Source organism: Octopus bimaculoides, chromosome 5 (assembly GCF_046866305.1).
Source record: "Octopus bimaculoides isolate indiv1 chromosome 5, ASM4686630v1, whole genome shotgun sequence".
In the NCBI taxonomy this organism is placed as follows: domain Eukaryota; kingdom Metazoa; phylum Mollusca; class Cephalopoda; order Octopoda; family Octopodidae; genus Octopus; species Octopus bimaculoides.
The window spans coordinates 64,531,579-64,552,209 of record NC_142932.1 but is presented as its reverse complement, the minus strand read 5'-3'; the positions used below and the strand labels follow the sequence as shown (position 1 = coordinate 64,552,209).

At 36.5% G+C, this 20,631-nt stretch overlaps 1 protein-coding gene across 5 annotated transcripts in view; it reads left to right on the top strand.

Annotated features, from left to right (window-relative positions):
• Nucleotides 1-19,454, top strand: part of LOC106877648 (thymidylate synthase) — a 165,528-nt gene extending 146,074 nt beyond the window's left edge. For all 5 annotated transcript variants that reach the window (XM_089352348.1, XM_089352350.1, XM_089352352.1 and 2 more), the window contains 3 exons: nucleotides 12,271-12,345; nucleotides 14,043-14,114; nucleotides 19,129-19,454. In XM_089352348.1, the coding sequence (XP_089208474.1) occupies nucleotides 12,271-12,345; nucleotides 14,043-14,114; nucleotides 19,129-19,266 (285 nt within the window). In that variant the 3' untranslated portion in view covers nucleotides 19,267-19,454. The remainder of the gene's footprint in view (nucleotides 1-12,270; nucleotides 12,346-14,042; nucleotides 14,115-19,128) is intronic.
• The last annotated feature ends 1,177 nt before the right edge of the window (nucleotides 19,455-20,631 follow it).

Sequence of the window (20,631 nt, the reverse complement as noted above, 5' to 3'; positions counted from 1 at the left end):
CACCGGCGGTGTTAGTACAGGGAAGCAACCCTAAATTTAGGTGAAAAGGGGGCTAACTCTGGTCTTATTCGTAACTATTTATGATTAATTATACTTAGAAGGAAAATTCTTTTATGCATATTTAGTTTTACTTAGGAAGTGTAATGTATTATATATTTAATTATACTTAGAGAATGAGTATTTAGTAGCGTGAAGACAGATTAGGCTAGATTCCTATCTCCTGTTTAATAGGTCATTCTTAGCCGTTAGGATCTCGAGGCGCTTGGTTAAACAGAGGTGACAGCGTCTGTTAGTTGGGTTATAGGAATTAGCTACTTTTAGTATGTGCCGCTTTAGTTTATATTCTATCTTATTGTCGTTTAGTTCCCAGATATACCTACTAAGTCCTGTTGAATTTGCCTTATTTCTGTTTTTAAAACTGGATAGGTGCTCATTATATCTGAGGCGTATTTGGTTTTTCGTCGCATCTATGCAAGATCTAGTGTGGCTGTTTGTTTGTACGTCACATTGGTAAACTATATTATCGGTCTTGCATCTATTGGAGAAATTACATTTATTCCTATCTCTACAGCCACATAGGTTGTAAGGGGTGTCTATGTCTGTGTGTTGTTGTGTGGCCCTATTGTTTTTTTGGTGTGCGTCCCTCCTAGTAAGGGGTGTTGGATTAGGGTTGGAGTTAGTTCTATTATTTGGAGGGTTGTTGATTTGGTTGTTCGTGGTGTTTCTAGCTGTATAGAATGCGTCTAATTTCTTATTATTAATAGATGCTATTATGGTAGCTAAGTTACATGTCAGGCTGTGGCCTATTCTTATTTTGTTCTTAAATATTTCTGCGTATTTATTGTTTACATTGAGGTGTTTATCTATTATGTTCATTAGTGAGCGGACTATGTTAGATTTGAGGTTCATGTTATAGGGAATGATTAGCCAGATCGTATCCTTATTGTTCTTGTTGTATATATATATATATATATATATACTAGCAGTATAACCTGACCATGTCTGGGTGTGATTTATTACGCCATCTACGATAAGTTTTGCTAGGTGAAAATCAACTAAAAAAGAAAGCCTTACAACGAAAAAACCCTTATGATGTAAATATGTTCATAATTCAAAAGACGATGAAATTAATAGGGAAAGTCTGAAGGCTGTTTTGCATAACATTATTAAGTGTGTGTAAATTTCATCCGTCTAATTGGCTATACAAATGCTTGTGCAAAACAACTTTTTGTGCTACCCTGATTATACATAGCAGGGTAATCCCTTTTCGCAGGAGCTAGGACGGCAATTTGTGATGATGCAATTGCTGGCGATCTGTTACACAGTTTTGCCAGAATTCTATCAGATTTTTCAGATTAACACCCACACGATTATCCAACCCTAATCCTAACACTAACCTTAACACTAACCCTAACCCTGACTCTAAAACTGTAACCGTAATACTAATCTTAACCCTAACCGTAACCGTAACCCTAAACCCTAACCTGACCCTAAAACCCTAACCCTAACACCCTAGTGAAAATCGTGGTATATTTACAAAACATTGATGAACATTAGTTATATTTTACTGAATGATTGTGTACTTGCACGTGTATGCGTTTGAGAGAGCGAGTGAGGAAGAGGTAGAGAGAGGGAGAGAAAGGAATAAAGGTAGTTAAAAGTTTTCTTATGAAGGCTTCTCTTCACTGCCTATTACTTCATTAGAAATCTACGGATGCACATACGCACATAATAGAGAAAAATGAAACAAATATGGACGACTTGCTCCGAAACACCACCGAGTGGGGAACACTTCTCAAAAATAACCTGCAGTTGTTTCCTTCAAAATTCCTACATGCTCGAAATGTACATACATCAAGGTATATTTGGAGAAAATTTAACGAAAAAATATTCATTTTCCTGGATTTTAAGTGGAATTTCCGAAAATTGTCCCCCACCCCCCTCCCAAAACACTTTTACCAAAAATTTTTGTATATTCGGAATCTACATAATAAATAATATATGCATAGAAAATTTCATAACAAAAATATTCATTTTTCTAAAAGTTATGACCTTCCAAAGTCGGGAGGTACAACTCTGTAGTTATGCCACATTGATGAACATGAGTTATATTTTTGTGAATGATTGTGTTTACTTGCACGTGTATGCGTTTGAGAGAGTGAGAGAGGAAGAGGGGGAGAAAGGAATAGAGAACGTGAGCAATGTGTATGTTGTTTTCACAGATCACGTTTGTGTGATTGTGTCTGTTTTTACGTATGAATGTTATGAAAAATAGGTAAAGAATACTGAGAGGAAAGTTTAATCTATGACTTTGTATGTATCACTTTCTCTCTCTCACTCTCTCTCCCTCTTTTACTCTCATCTCTATATTATATTTTGAGCGCGTGTGTAAGAACTCTGTTCCAGGTAGAAGGGAAGAAATATATAAGTTGCTAGAAACAACAGCCAAATCTCCCTTAAATCACACAAAGTAAACGGAAATTAAAAAATCTAATTACTGCACTGGAAAGTTCACATCGAGAAAATTCCATTGATGTAAAAAAATTTTACGTAAAAGTGGAAAATATGGATTTCTATAGATGCAACACACACACTCACAAACTCAGCTATACTATAGTTATATATATATATATGTACTTATGTCTGTGTTTTTCGCCCCCACCATCACTTAGAAACCGATGTTGGTGTGTTTACATCCCCATAACATAGTGGTTCAGCAGAAGAATTCGACAGAATAAGTACCAGGCTTACAAAAAGTAAGTCCGGAGGTTGATTTCTTCAAGTAAAAGGTGGTACTCCAGCATGGCTATTCTGAAATGATGGAAACAAGTAACAGAATAAAAGAGTAATATATATCTGTAAAGATATGTGACACTTATTCAGTTATTCAGTAGCCATGATAAAACTCCGAGTTTCCGATACTGCCTAAAACTCAAAGTGTGATTATTTTATCTGGCCTTGAAATTACCCTCTGTGAGGCCCACGTATTTCTTCATGGAAACTGCGTTCTTAGTGGATACGGAATCTACGGTGGCTTCATAAATGATTGTTTCGGACATGCAAGCTCCATTTAGCGGGCACAAGTTCTGGGATAAAAGAAAAACGACAAAATTATCCAGTCATATATGATCTTTAAGAGATAAGGGTGACGGTTACAACATCCATTGGAAGATCTTAGCTAAGTGTAAACCCTACACCAGCGGCAGCGGAAGGTGCGGTCTGTGTGATATGGAAAGATGGCTTATCTGGAAAGGCAGCCTTGACCCTACCACATGTCTAAATTCAAAGACTGAACTCTTCGGATCATGTCCACATGTGACCAAATATTTGCTACATTTTTGGTCCCTCTGAGGCTACAGATTGGACTTGCTTCCTATTACATATATTTTTTTTGTGTCTCTATAATTATTTCTTATATTTTATATACATATTTTTTATCATCATCATCATCATCATCATCATCATCATCGTTTAACATCCGCTTTCCATGCTAGCATGGGTTGGACGATTTGACTGAGGACTGGTGAAACCGGATGGCAACACCAGGGTCCAGTCTGATTTGGCAGAGTTTCTACAGCTGGATGCCCTTCCTAACGCCAACCACTCAGAGTGGGTGCTTTTACGTGTCACCCGCACGAAAACGGCCAAGCTCGAAATGGTGTCTTTTATGTGCCACCCGCACAAGCCAGTCCAGGGGCACTGGCAACGATCTCGCTCGAAAATCCTACGGGAGCCAGTCAGGCGGTACTGGCAACGGCCACGCTCAAAATGGTGCATCTCATGTGCCACCCGCACAAGAACCAGTCCAGGGGCACTGGCAACGATCTTACTTGGCTTGCCGGGTCTTCTCATGCACAGCACATTTCCAAAGGTCTCGGTCAGTAGTCATCGCCTCGGTGAGGCCCAATGTACGAAGGTCTTGCCTCACCACCTCAGCCCAGGTCTTCCTGGGCCTACCTCTTCCACGGGTTCCCTCAACTGTTAGGGTGTGGCACTTTTTCACGCAGCTATCCTCATCCATTCTCACCACATGTCCATACCAGCGCAATCGTCTCTCTTGCACGCCACAACTGATGCTTCTAATGTTCAGCTTTTCTCTCAAGATACTTACACTCTGACAGGTATTCACATTGACATTACACATCCAACGGAGCATACTGGCTTCATTCCGTGCGAGCTTACGTATGTCCTCAGCAGTTACAGCCCATGTTTCACTGCCATGTAGCATGGTTGTTTGTACGCATGCGTCATACAGTCTGCCTTTTACTCTGAGTGAGAGTCCCTTTGTCGCCAGCAGGGGTAAGAGCTCTCTAAACTTTGCCCAGGCTATATATATTTTTTAATGTTTTGTGCTGATGGGCGGCACTGATAGGCTTCCATATTAAGTTTTTTCACCTCTTTCACTTTTTACCTGAATCTCATATTTTTATTTTTTATTTTTATATTTCGATATTATAATATATTTTTAATTATGTTTAGGTTTTTACATAGGTATAGGGTTAATGGTTTTTTGTATTTTCCCACGTATAGGTTTTCTGTTTTTTTCTCCCCCTCCAAACCTTTTTTCCGTGCGCTTATAGACACGCACAAGGAACATTATATGTGAGAGGATACGTGCGCATGTAGATATAAATGTACGCACATTTGAGATATGTGCGTGCGTGTATGATATACGCAAATTTAGACAGGTTTTGACACCACACAGTAATTTCCCTTTTTTTATGTTTATGTTTGTTTATTTCCATAACAGTTATTTTTCAAATAGAATCTCCGGTGGCTGGATAACTGAAGAGATGTTGGAGCGGAACCCCGCCCGGGCATCGGAAACTTGGAGTTTTATCATGGCTACTGAATAAGTGTCACATATCTTTACAGATACATTACTCTATTTGCATAATATCGAGGTCTCTTTCTTTCTTTTGTTGCCATTCCTGCCAAATATATATATATATATATATATGGATATATATATGGCTGACCAAAGCCTTGTAAGTGGATTTCATACACGGAAACTGAAAGAAGACTGTCGTATATATGTGTATATTTGTGTGTGTGTGTTTGTACCCCCACCACTGCTTGCCACCAATGTTGTTGTGTTTATGTTCCCATTATTTAGCAATTTGGCAAAAGACACTGATAGAATAAGTACTAAGTTCCCAAAGAATAAATCCTGTGGTCGATTTGTTCGACTAACGGTGGTGCTCCAACCATGGCCACAGTCACATGACTGAAACAAGTAAAACAATAAAAAAACTATGCCATTTTAATCCTGAGGAAGGCCAGGTTTCTCTGCTAGTAGTGTAATATAAATGTTTTATCTTCATCCATCATCATTACTATTAGAAAATAATAATAATAAAAACATAGTCCCTCTGTTTCTCTTTCAAACATTTAATTTTGGACAGAATTTTTTGATGAAGTGTAGCTCCATTGCTTTTTGGAATTTTGGGTCATCTCTTGGACGTTTGTAAAAAGGACAAATTTGAACTTTCCTTCACTGCATTTTTCTAGATGCTTGCTCAGTGGAATCTTGTGCAATTCATCTTGTTGGATGTGTTATCTGCATGTTAGCAGAGGGTATTGTTTGTTTTGCCAGTGTAATTTTCCTTGCAGTTGGGGCAAGTAATACAGTATGTGAGATTCTGTCATGCAGTTCATACCTGCATTTACTTTGAACAAGAATCCACTCTTGAATATAATGTGAGAACCACTTCTAAGTATTTCAAGTTGTTGCATGTTCCATATCTGTGATCTTCACTTTCTTTTACGGAGAACTCTAATTCATTTTCTGATGTTAAGTTTGCTCTTGTGAGGTGTTATTTGAGATTGTTGGGTTGGTGTCTACTGTTTCATAAGGGTTTTTATTAATCAGATTTTCCATTTTGGGGCTTTGTAGAAGTATAGGTAGGTTTGATTTTATGGTGTGAAAGATGTTGGCTACCTCTGGATTGTGTGTATTAATAAGTGGAATCGTGTGTTCATTAGTTTTCTCCTTAGATGTGTGATGCTGAGCTTCATCGCCTTCTTAATTCCCTCCTTTATTAATCCCAAGAGGTATTTCTGCTTTGTTAGGAAGTCTTTGAGCTTGTTGAGTCGGATTTAATGTATTTTGAGATCAATCACTATAATACAGATATGGCTTGCCATGCTATATGGGATATTCCTTTTGATGAGTGAGGGATGGCAAGAGTAGAAATTCAAATATTGGTGCATGTCTGTTTTTCTGTAAAATATGTCTGTTGTGACTGTGGAGTTGTGTATTTTTAAGTGGATATCCAGGAATGGTAATTCATTGCAACTGGATTCTGTCATGAATTTGATGAATGGGTAAAGTGTGTTGAGTATATTATTAAATATTTGTAGGTCCTCATTTGATTTGTCCCAAAAGATGAAGCAGTCATATAAGTGTAAAGGAATATACATTTTCATAGGACTTCGAAAACTTTTTATATTTTTCTGTGATGACCATACCTTCCCCCTTTTCTTATTTTTTCCATCCTACTTCCTAAAATTGACATCTTTGAAAATCACCAGCCCTTATGAGAAAATGTGTTTATTTACAAATACATTGATAGGTATACAATGAAAAGGAGAAAGAATGCTTTGTAATGAAATTTCAATGAATTGACCACATCAAATTCAAAAGAAACTTTTATATATCTTTCTCTCTATCCATCCTTTCCCCATCCCTTATTTTTTCTCCTCTTTCTTGATTGTCCTGAAACCTTTCTCTCTCTCTCTCTCTCTCTCTCTGTCTGTTCCCCTCCTTTGCTTTTCTTTTTCTCTCCTCCTTTTTCCAAAAAAAAGAGAACAATATTCTCCTCTTGTAAACAAAGCAAAAAAGCATCTGATTCATATAAATGAACAACAAAATGTTCTGTTTTTACCATTTTCATTTTGTTTTCATGAGTTCAAAAAGTGAACAAAAGTATTAATAAAGAATTATCCAAAATTCTGACTGCCTCCTTTTTCTCAATATATATATATATATATATATATATATATATATATATATATATATATATATATATATATATATATATATATTTATAAAAAAGAAGTTTGAAAATGCCAATATATAAAAAAAATGAATTTTAATTTAACATGTTTCGGTTCTTGTAAAAACGAACCTTATCAAAAATACATTTTAATAAAATGAAATTAAATGAAGAGTTCATAATTGTTCCTTACTGGTGTCAATAGCCCACGTGGGGGCATTTTTTGTTGGTTGTAGTAGTGTCCCTGTTGGTAATGGTAAATGGCAGTGACCTCTGTCCGTGTCAGTAGCAGTAGTTAATTGGTTGTAGTGGTAGGGGTGGAAGTAGCACAAGCAGCAGCAGTAGTAGTGACCGTTATAACAGTAGCAGTAGTAGCAGCAGCGAAGTTTTGTCAGTGAACAGGTCGTGGTTTGAAAGTGAAGAAAATATTTTGATACAAATGAAATTTTAATGAAGTGAAACTGGTACTACTTAAATACAGAGGTCCCTTAACGGTACTACTTAAATACAGGTGTTGTGTACAAGACATTTTAAATGTATGCTGTGTGGACGTGTAATGACACCTTAACCTTAACCCTAACTAATCCTAAAACTAGCCCTAACCTTGACCCTAAAACCCAGCCCTCTCCTTCATATCATTACAGAGATGCATCGGGACCTCTGTATTTAAGTAGTGCTGTGAAACTAATGCTTTCTGTGTGTTCTTGAATGGCTTACAAACATCTACACTGCAATTGTTTTTGTTTCAGCACATGATCTCAGATCAAGTCACTTGCTATGCAAGTACATCTCCATAATTTCTTAAAATAACAGTGGATAAATGCCAGCAATGACCTTCTCAGGTTCTCCAATATTTTAATTTCTAAACAGAAACAATCAGGGGCAGGGAGTGGGGTTGCAAAAAATTCATACATGTGAGAGTGATAAAGAAATGAGGAGGGTTGTCTTTGGATATGCTAGAAACAACAACCAAGTTGCCCTTAAATGACTCACTTTTCCCATTAAAAATATCAACAATTTAAAAAAATTCTTTTACTGAAAATGCTCTTCCCATGGTTTTGAAGTGCAAAAAAATTGGCCAAAATAGGTCCAGAGTAGGATGATGAGGAAGCGGGTGTAAAAAAATGTGTTTGCAAGCCCCCACCCCAATCCACCATTTCGAAGGCTGGTTTTAAAAAAAAATGAGGAAAATCCCTGAAAAACTTTTCCCCACAAATTTCTTTATAATTGTAATCTATGCTGTTTGAAAGGGATTTGTATAAATTTTCATTAAAAGATATACACTTTCCTGAAAGTTATGAGGGAAAAAATCAGATCATGTGAATTTTCCAAAATTCCTCTCTTCACCACCCTAGAAAAATTCTTTCTCATAAATCCCTATATATTCTGAAGTCACAACATCTAAGTAGTATTTATAGAAAATTTTGCTAAAACGTATCCATTTTTCTGGATGTCATGAGGCAACAAAGTTGGGGGCATATACATCTGTAGTAATGCCCTTTTATTTATACAATTTTTTCATTTCATGTTTATTTCATTCATTGTTTGAAAAGCTCACGGAAGGGCTACTGAATTGAAATCTTTATGTTGCTTTGAGGGAAAGGTAAAACTTGATAAACTGCTTCTCCCTCTATTGGACTACTGTGATGTTTGTTTAAAAAAAAGAGATTATGACTGTAATGAAATAATGAAAGTAGCTTGCTTACCAACCACATGGTTCTGGGTTCAGTCCCACTGCGTGGCACCTTGGGCAAGTGTCTTTTATAGCCTAAGGCAAACCAAAGCCTTGTGAGTGGATTTGGTAGATGGAAACTGAAAGAAGCCCGTCGTGTGTATATATATATATATATATATATATATATATATATATATATGTTTATGTGTCTGTGTTTGTTCCTCCAACCGTCGCTTGACAACCGATGTTGGTGTGTTTACGTCCCCGTAACATAGCGGTTCAGCAAAATGTTTAATGTTTTCATTATGTTTTAAATATGATAAATTTCTTTGTATGTCCTTCCCTGAAGATTTTCTCACTTGTAGTAATTAACCAAATTGATTGAGTTCAATTAAATTAAATTTGGTTGATTTTATACTGCAAGTGATGAATTGAAACAGTTGTAGGTCTGGTCATGTTGATGCATTAATAAACTTTATTAATCTTATCTCCATCTTTCTTACTTTATACACACACACACACACACACGTACTTATGTGTGTGTATTCACATGACAGATTCTTCAGTTTTCATCTACCAGATTTTACTAGCTTGGTATTGGTCAACCCAAGGTTATGAAAAAAAGACCTTTGACTAAGCTGTCGTACAGTGGGATTGAACCTGAGACCATATGGTTATGGGATGAACTTGTTGATCATATTTCTTTCCTGTGCTCTATAAGAAAAGATCCTAACCGCCAGTTTATTCACTGTTGGGTGCTACTTTAGCATGTGATCTACTAATTAAATGGTATTTACTTTAGGTTACTTTTTAGTTTACTTTGTGTTAGTACTACTTTGGTATGTGATCTGTGTGAGCAAATTTACTTTGGTGTGTGATCTATGTGCTTATTTCAATTATCATAGTGTGTATTCTTGGTTTCTTATTATCTAAAGATTTTTACAATGTGATCAGCAACAAGACAAAAGCAGTTGAATTTTTCTGAAGAAATGACCTTTTAGATAATGAAAATGTTGCACCATGTCATCATTGTGGTGGAAAAATGAAAGAAGCTCGAAAAAAAGGGGAAAATAGTGAAATTTTGCCAACTTTCTGTTGCAAAACTTGTGGCTGCCAAACTTATTGGTCTATCTGCACCAGAAATGTCTTTTGATATTATACTGATTTAAATAACAAAATCCATTGTAATCTTTCTCTTTCAAATTTTAAAATTAATTTTTTATTTTATTCAAAATGTCTCTAATGATAAGGTGCATCAGTTAACTGGTAGAGGTACCAAATCAATATGTGATTAGTTCAACATGTGTTGTGAAATTTGTTCACAAATTGTTTCCATTAACAATCGTGGAAAAATGGTAGGAACTGAAGATGAGCTTGTGCAAATTGATGAAGCTCAGTTTGCCGGACGCCGAAAATACAACAGACAGAATTCTGTAAGGAGACCATGTTCCTGATTCAACTAATAGCGAAGCTGAAATAGAAAACAACAGAAACCATGGAAGATGCTTTGATGGACCTTGGATCTTTGGATTGAAGAAAGGTGCAGATTTCTGTTATTTTTATAGAGAAAAAAGAAATCATAAAACACTTGAACCCATAATTCAAAAAGAAGTTGCAGAAACTTCAGTTATTCATTCCATAGAATGGCCAGCATACTCCTATCTGAATCGTCTAAATTTCCGCCATTCTACTGTTAACCACCAAAGACATGTTGATCCAAACACTGGAACCAATACTCAAACAATTTAAAGAACCTGGTTAGATTTGAAAATTCGTATTTTGCCAAAAAATGAGTGGAGTGAACCAAAGAACCTTCCAATCTTACCTTGATTATTTCTGTTGGCTACAGATGAGGAAGAGTGTGGAAGACTTTTTTCTTGCATTTCTAGAAGATGTTTGCTCAATCCATTGATAAAATTATTTTGATAATAATAAAACCATGTTTCATTTATGTTTTAGTAAGTAATAATAAGAAATCAAGAATAAACAATATAATAATTAAAAACAAGCATGTAGGTTACACACCAAAGCAAATTTGCTCACAGATCACACGCCAAAGTAGCACTAACACAAAGTAAACTAAAAAGTAACCTCAAGTAATCGCCCTTTAATTTGTAGATAACATGACAAAGTAGCACCCACTGTCAGTGGATGTAACTAGAATGCCTATTTTGATTGCAGATGTGGTTAAAAATTTGTTTCAGTATCCTGAGTTTCCTGGTTCTATCCCACTGCATGTCATCTTGGGCAGGTGTCTATTACTATAACCTTGGGCTAGTGCAAGTAATGGGAATAAAACTGTGTGGAAACCCATCAGATGTATTGAACCTGTAAATCAATGGTTCAGCCTTGTTGTACACAATGGTATGTTGAAGGTACATGTATCTGTGGAATATCCAGTCGTTTATTTTAATTGATCAAATGTGTAGGTCAATGGATTAAACAAGTAGATGATGATTGTTGGAATCAATGGAGGGGCCATCAAAATTTTTCTCTTAGTATTTATATCATCAGCATAAGGAGAAGGTCAGTTACTGTAAAACTTCAACCTCCTTTGATGAGCTGTAGCTTTCTAATGGTCTGTGTTTTGAGAAACATACCTCTTTGCTTGGGACACAGTATAACAGTAATATAAGTAGCTAACATTTCAGACTGTTGTTTCTAACATACTTACATACTCGCCAACTGTGATTCATATTTTTTTCTACTACACCTCTGTATTCCTGAGGTGTGGGTTGCATTATTTTGGGGATGTAAAATTGTGTGTGTTCTTTCTGGTGTTATTTTAATGTTTTGTCTGTTTACTTTGTTTAGAGCAATGTCAATAGTGTTATTTAGTTAAGTGTAATTGGTATGTTATAATATTGAGAGATATTGATGTAGTGTATATCTTAGTATTTGTGGTGTTTATATACAGTTCATACAGTATGGATTTTATTAGATGGCAGTTGTATGGAATATGTGTTGATGTTTTAGCGTATTAATGTAAAAGTATATGTTGTGTTATTATATTGGATGGTGATTGTGTAAAATGAAGGCATATGGCCTAGTTATTAGGGTGTTGGTTCATGATTAGAGATGCATTGTGTTCTTCATCAATGTACTTCACATTGCTCTTGTTTACTCAGCTGAAAATGAATATCAGACAAGTGCTGGTGCAGCCCTCTTTCTCCCTTCAGCTGTCACACTCTCTATATGCCACTTGGTCAAAGAACGAGAGACAGGGGTGTCTGTATCTGCTCACAACTACATAGATACCTAAAACAATTAGTGAAAATACGATACGTTACCAAGTCATACTTATTCATGGGTGATGGCTAGCTTATTCAAGATGGTATAGGGTATGTGCTGTTTGATTGGCATTATGTGTTTGGCAATGATTGTATGGAGTATGTGTCAAGTGATGACTATTGAGTGTATATACTGTGGGATGATGGTGATTATGTTGTGTGTGAGTTGTGTAAATCTTCATTAACCAAATTTACAAACACAAGAAAATGTCTGTTGGGTTATATTTTATTCATGAATCCATCATGGGTTTCCATGTGAAGAATCTATAATTAAGTTATTTACTGTATTCTTTATTTCCTTTGCCAGGGTCTTGGAGTTCCTTTCAATGTTGCCAGCTACTCACTACTGGTTTATATGATTGCTCACATTACAGGTTTGAAGGTGAGAAATAATATTGTTTAATTGATGTGTGTGTGTACCCTTCTACAGTATTTATTTATATCTTACTAATCTGTTGAAATTTCTTTAAGCACTGTCTATTGAGGTTGACTTTTTTTAGTTTAACTGCTTTATTATTTGCCAACAGGTTATTAATGATGTGAAGAAACTTTTTAGGCCTTAAAAATGACTGTCTCTTTTTGTTCCAGCAGTTTCTGGTTGCAGAATTGTCATTAACTGTTGTTTTAATGTTACTGTCATCATATCAGATAAATGCCATCCATTGAGTTTCTTTGCAACTTAGTCATTGCTCCAGTACTCAGTTTTCAGAGAAGAGTTGTTGCCCCATCATTAATTAGCTACTTTGACAGCATGTGTACTTCTCAGCACATGTCTCCTTGGGAGGCTGACCTGCAGTAGTGTATCTAGATGCAGTCAGTAATATCACACTGATATACACGATTAGTAGTAAGTTCAGTATGCATCTCTTTTTCAATTTCATCTGATAATTGAAAAACACCAAATGATTGAAACCAATTAAAGAATATGATGGCCTCCATCAGATAGAGTTGGATTCTGTATTTTCACCTTTATGTTGTGCAGGGCTGGCATCTAGCTGTTGAAATCATACCAAAGCAGGCCTCTAGCTCTCTGTCTCCTGTCAAGCTATCCAACCCATGTCAATGTGGGACACAGATGGTAAATGATGATAATGTATGCAGTCAAACATAATTATGTGGATGTACAAAACATTGGTTTCTGTCAAACACCTCTTAGAGGGATTGAAGGGTTGATTAAAGTTACATGTAGATTGTGAGCAGTGAGACACTGAGGATGGCAATTGAGCCTGGGTGTTGATCGGGAGTGGCAGATGAACCAGAATAGAGAGTCGTATGGAGTTTGCTAATTGGTGTGTGTGTATGCAAAGGAACAACAAAATACCAAAATTAAAAAGTACATCATCATCATTTACCATGTGTCAACTGATCATTATCAACATTTAACATCTGTTGTCCATGCTGGCATGGGTTGGATGGTTTGACCAGGGCTGGTAAGCTGAGGGGCTGCACCAAACTCCAGTCTGATTTGGTATGATTTCTATGGCTGGATGCCCTTCCTAACGCCAACCAATCTGAGAATGTAACGAGTGCATTTTACATGCCACTGGCATGGGTGTCAGTTGTGTGACACCAGTATCTGCTACAACAGCGATATTGCCAAATATGTCTCAGTCATTTGTCATTGTCTCTGTGAGGTTACCAGCATCAGCCACATGGCATCTCTGAGGCCAAATATTTGAAAGGTATTTTTTACGTGCCACTGGCATGGGTGCCAGTTACTTGATACCAGCATTGGTCACAACTGATTTCTCTTGGCTTGATAGGTCTTCTCAAGCATGGCATATTGCCAAAGGTCTTGGTCACTTGTCATTGCTTCTGTGAGGCCCAACATTTGAAGATCATGGTTCACCACCTTGTCCCATGTCTTTTTGGGTCTACCACTACTACAGGTTCCCTCTACCGTTAGAGATTGGCCCTTCTTTACACAGCTGTCCTCATCCATACTCATCACATGACCATACCAGCGCAGTCGTCTCTCTTGCATACCACATCTGATGCCCACCTATTCTCTCTCGATGTTTACACTCTGATGATGATAATTATCATGCTGAAAATGATGTTCTTGTTTCTTTTTTATAGCCTGGAGATTTCATCCATACGTTAGGAGATGCACATGTTTATGTGAACCATGTTGAACCATTAAAAGAACAGGTGGAATATTTAATTATTTATTTATTTATTTATTTTGGCATTCTTTGACTGAAATATTCTTCAGGTTGAATTATTGAGTTTTAGTTTTTAAATGTTAGTGCTGGATATTTTTGTTACAACTTTTTGGAGATGGGATCTGATATATATATATATATATATATATATATATATATATATATATATATATATATATATACTAGCAGTGATCCCCATCATTGATTGGGTAATTTTACTGTTTCTCAGGAGACACATTCAAAGTGTTATTATATATATATAGATTTACTTCTCCTGTATGTGTGTATTTTATAAGAAAAAAACATGTAATAATTGAAGTAGAAAAAAGATCAATTTCATACACAAACTTCTGTTTGTTTATTATATGACAATAGTAAGTGAGTTGTATGTTATTTTATATATCAAAATAGTAATGGCAATTATACACAAGGCCTTGGTTGGCATGGAGCTGTATTGAGAGAGAATTGCCCAATGTGCTGCGCAGTGGGACTGAACCCAAGGTGACATGGTTGGAAAGCAAGCTTCTCAACCACACAGCCATGCCTATGAAGAGATACATTTTGCATAATATACTCCTTGATACAACATGCTTAACAAGAAGATGGGATGTTTACAACGAGAAGACCTTTGATATTAATATTTACTTGAGCAACGCAACAACTAACAACGCTACACCATATAGGGTGTTTCAAAATTAACGGTCTGTTTCAATGAAATTGAGCAAATTTTTTAAAAAAACTGACAGAATTCTATGTTTATTACCAAAACAAATAGCCTTATAAGTCTTATATCAAACTTTTATTGAGAATTTTCAACATGTCAGTATCTCTACATACTTCATATTTCTCCTTAGCATTGTGAAACACATTTTGAAGCTTTTCGGGGGTTAGCTCCTGCACTGCTAACAGAATGTGTTCTTTAAGATCAGCTAAACGATTGCTTCATCATGGGGGTGGAGGTAAGGAAAATGATTGCTGCCAAATTGAAAAAAAGCTGTCTTGGTCAAATAAGAGGGGTCCAATATGAATGAAAATAAAATTATAGACATAATTCAAAATTTATACACTTTTAACACATTAAACATGATAAACATAAATAAAAGTGAGTTTTAAAAAAAATGCATCTGATTTCACTCAAATCATCATTAATTCTGGGACACCCTGTATTTACTCGTGCAACTAAACGGGGGAGGGAACACGGGTGTGGAGGGCTAATTGCAGGTGGTGAGTGTAGCTTCCGGAAGTGGTCACGCAGTCAAACTGAAATGGCCATGACTCACAACAGCAGTTTGTCTTTTTGCACTATATAGTTCAGACATGGATGATATAGAAAGCAGACATGCTGCCAAGCCATGCTGTGTTGTGCAGGATTGGAAATGTGAAACATCAACAGGTTACTTCTGGAGAATGGATGAATGGAGTTGTTGTGCCTTTAGCCTGCTGTGCACACATGCACATGGCCTGGTGGTGCGCAGGATGATAACACGAAGCATCAACAGGGCACCGACAAAAATTTTAATGTTCTTCTCATTTCGTCTGCCAAACTGGACAAAAAGGTTTTTACACGCTACTTATAATGCATAAGTAGTGTCAATATTTCATCATCGGAAAATGGCCTAAAACAAAGATAAAACCCAGTGCAGTTTACTCAAATCTGATTAATCTGCATTTTTCTGGGGCCTATAGTCGGCATCGGAAATCTTTTTTAGTCAACAGCAATTTGAGGAGCCTGATTAATGTTTGTTGCAAATTTGGAGGAAAGCGACTGGATACTCTTCAAGTTACGAGCTTTAATGCTGTGAAAATGCTTAAAAAATGCGGTTTATTTGCCCCTGGGCCCCATATTAGGCAAGTAGTTAAAAACCTTTTTGGCCCATAACACTCTATGGACCCTTTGTAATGCATGTGTAAAATTTCATTAAAACTGGTTGGGTGGATCTCAAGTTATAACGACATGACAAACTCATAGATAGGCACACATCCTGTGTTTTATATATATAGATAATCATCTATCACTCTCAATGCCCTCAGATATCTAACATAACATAACACCCCTCCCCCTGAGCCACTCATATCTCACTTTCAATTACTACAGTTATCTCTACTCCATCTAACCATCTCCCCTTACATTATAAAATTTTTTCTATCCCCTCTACCCACTCACCCAGCCAGTTATCTCGATCCTTTGACATCTCATCTGTGAAGCTCAACATCTGAAGGTCATTTCCTACTCTGTCCCATGTCTTCCTGGTTCTATCTCTTCCACAGGTTCCCTCCACAATTAGAGACTAGTACTTCTTTATGCAGTTACAATCATCACATGACCATACCAACACAGTCTTCTCTCTTGCACACTGCATCTGATGCCTCTTGTACCCAATTTTTCTCCTTGTCATACATGCTCATACACAATGCACATCCAGCAGAGCATACTGGTGTCATTTCTTTGAAGCTTTTGTATGTCATTTGCAGTCACTGCCATGTAGCATAGCTGTCTATATACAGGCATAAAATCTGCCTTTCAATGTGAAAGACCCTTTGTTGCCAAAAAAAGGTAATATCTCTCTCTACTTTGCCTGTTCTGGCAACTTTCTCCACTGCTAATTTCGTCACTTGGGTAAAAGAAACTACTACCTCTAAGGATCCTCCTGGACATTTGAGGAAGTCTATTTCCTCCACATTATTAGTGTTTATTGTGCCTGCACATCTGTCTCACACAAAGACTACTTTATCTGTTAATGTTCCTATGATTCTACTGCACCTCTTATGTGTCCATAACTTATGCTGTGTACACCTTATGGAATTTCTATGTATATATCTACATATCGAGCAGGGCCATTTCCTTAAATTTGTTTGTAATTTGCTTTCCTGATTACTAGTACTTTAGTCTTTGCTTTCCTCCAAGCTTGAAATTTCTTCTCTAATTCCAGTAGAGATTCAGCTATAAGAACAAAGTCATTTGCATAGAGGAGTTCCCTAGGGCAGCTTGTTTGAAATTCCTCTGTTATGCCGAGGAGAACTATGATAAACAAGAGGGGACTGAGAACTACTCGAATTCCTACATTGCTATATTCATGGTCAACTTTCACCTTACAGACAGTATCCCTGTACATGGCTTGGATAGCTCTCACCAGCCACTTATCTATCCCTAGCTTCCACATTGACCACCAGATGAATGAGTGAAGGACTCTGTCAAAGGCTTTCTCCCTCTCAACAAAAACCATGTACAGAGGTTTTTCACTTAGTGCTTCTCCTGCAGTTCTGGTTGCTTTACTAGGAATATAAACGTTAGTAGTGTTTCTCTCTGGTACAAAACCAAACTGCATCTCAGTTTAATTCTGTTCCTAACTAGTTAAGCTATGACCCTTTCTGTAACTTTCATGACTTGGTCCAGCAATTCGATACCTCTGTAATTTCTTCTGTCTCACAGAGGCAGTGATAAGTGACAGAGACTTTTGGCAATATGCTGTACTTGAAAAGACCTATCAAGCCAAATGAAATGATAGTTGGCACCCGTGCTGGTGGCATGTAAAAAGCACCCTTCAAACGTTGGACCTCACAGAGGCAGTGACGAATGACTGAGACCTATGACAATATACCATGCTTGAGAAGACTTGTCAAGCCAAGTGAGGTCATAGTCGTGCCAATACTGGTGTTATGTAACTGGTACTCATGCTGGTGGCACGTAAAAAGCATCCACTGCACTCTTGGAGTGGTTGGCATTAGGAAAGGCATCCAGCTGTAGAAACCATGGCAAATCAGGTTGGAACCTGGTGCAGCTTACCAGTTTTCAATCAAATTGTATAACCCCTACCAGCATGGAGAATGGACACTAAATGATGATGATCTTGGCAGTGATTCTTAATGGGTCAGGGGCTTTCTCTGCCTTCATATATCTAACTACTTTATCATGCTTCTCTCAACTTGAATAGTTGGCCCTTCTGTTGAGTTCACAGTAGGATGACTTCCTTCTCCCATGCATTGTTCACATTCAGCAGCCTGTGACTGTGTCCCTCTCTTAGAAATTATTGTGAGAAAGGCAGAACTGGTAGAGCACTCTTGTTTGGTCACTTTTGGTTTTGAGTTCAAATTCTGCAAAGATTATTTATACTGAAATGCTTTCTGAAGTTGATAAAATGAGCACAGTAAGTTGTGAGTACCTGTATAATTTACGATACTTCTTCTCCAAAAATTGTGATCCTATGTCTAATTTAGTGGCTTAGCCCAACCCTCAAAGACACTGAATTTACACCTAAGTTAGAAATAATTATTATTCTGATTCTTTACATTCTGAGTTAGTTCAACTTTGCCTTTCATAATTTCAGGGCCAGTAAAATAAAGTGCCAGTCAAATACCGGGGTTCATGGTAATGACCCCTTCCCATCAAAATTGCTAGCCTAGTGCCCAGATCAGAAACTGTTGTTATTATGAGGGCGGTGGATTGGCAGTGTTGGAGAAAATGCTTTGTGATATTTCTTGCAACTGTTTTATGTTCTGAGATCAAATCCCACCAAAGTCAACTTTGCCTTTTGTCCTTTCAAGGTTGATAAAATAAGTACCAGTCAAGTATTAAGGTCAGTAGTATGAACTTATCCCTTCCCCACAAAAGCGCTGACTTTGTGCCTAAATTACAAACATTATTATTATGAGACCTAGTAGTTGTGAAATGAAGGTACTGCTGTGTTTAATCCAGTTGGCTTGATTTGTAAAATCTATGATTGATTCCTTCTTCACTGTACAGTAGTTAACTGTAGAAAGGGCATCCAACTGAGAAAAGATTTTTTTTAAACACAGTGTGTGTGATCACTATGTTCTTGTCAGTTGTAGAAAATAGAGATAAAACCAGTTTCAGTTACTTTGAAGTGTGAAGGTGACTCCAGCTATAGTAGGTGTAGTATGTACTGTGATCCCTATGTTATTCTGATATCTATGTTTAGAATATGTCAAATGCTGATTTTTTCCTTTTTTTTTTTGTTTTTATTCTTATATCTTTTAAATAGCTGAAAAGGACCCCACGTGCTCTGCCAAAGCTAAAAATTAAGCGAAGTGTCAGTAACATCGATGACTTCCATGTTGATGATTTTGAAATTATTGACTATAAGCCATATGGTAAGATAAAGATGGAGATGGCTGTATAGGAAGGATTTGAGAAACCATTTTCAAAAAGCTGTTATTGGGTTCCAAAATCTATCAGTAGATTATGGCTCACAAGAAACATAACATTCTATAAACAGAAACTTTGGTGCTTATATTCCATTATTTTTTTTTTTACATCTATTAAAGTCATATATAAAGAACAAAAAAAATGAAACATTTTTAGTGTAAATACTGTTTGTCTTTTGTATCAAAATTGCGTTAATGTTAATGTATACATTACATTTTATAATGTAATGTATACCTCTACAAAATTTATGTATATACAAAAGTTCTATGTTTATTATTCTGTGTGAAAAAACAATACCTACTTCAGATTTTTTTCAAACTTGATCAAGCTATTATACTTCTAAAATAAGTCATACAAAATTTTATGTTTCTATATGCTCCCGTTCTTAGGAAATGGCTCCTAGAATATTGTAATTTAGGGCTAAATTTTTGTACAAGGCTGCACAAAAATAGTCATAAATCCTTCCCTATAAGTCCAAAGCTCGGTCTTGTAATGACTGCAGAAAGTGCCTAAAAAGGAGTTTGTTTATTTAAATGTTTATAGTGTCTTGTTAATTTTTTTTGAAAATTGACAGTATTGCTGAAAAGGTTTAGTGTGATGTTGTGCATGTGTTTGTTAATTACATCATAGCTTTAAAAAGTACATTAAAAAATGATGTAACAAAAGATTTAGGAACAGACACGATTATACAAACATTATAGACAAAAAAATTTACATGTAATTCATAATGAAATTTACAGGTAAGCTATTGCTCCCATCACAGACAATTCCATCAACATACATAGGACTACAAGAGTATTGGGGATTACTGTGACAGGAATAGCAGTCACATGCAGATTGTTGAGGAATTTGGCTTTAGTTGAAGCAGCTTCACACAGACTACTAGACTGATGACTAATATATTGTCCTGTAACATATGCATGCAGTTCATTGATGGTACAACAAAAGTTAATCAGATTAAGCACATTGGATGAAGTCATAGAATTACCTCATTCTGACTTTCTCATAGTGTTTTCTTGGCATTGAAGACAGGAACAGGAAGCTCTTCACAGTGTGGAACTGGTCTAATAGCAGAGGCAAGATTAGGATAGACAAGTGTTTGTCGATTTTTTTTTTTCTGTTTGATACTCTTCAAATTTAGGTTACAAAAATAGCAGTCATCCATGTGATTATAGGGCTCCTGTCATACCATTTATATAGCAAACCTCATACTTTTCCTTGTCCCTTTAGTCCATTGTTGCAAATGTTCTGTACATTGTTTGCAGACACTATGCAAACACCCAATATTTAGGGTGGTCTCCCAGCTTGACCCCAAAATATGCCATATATGCTCTTTCAA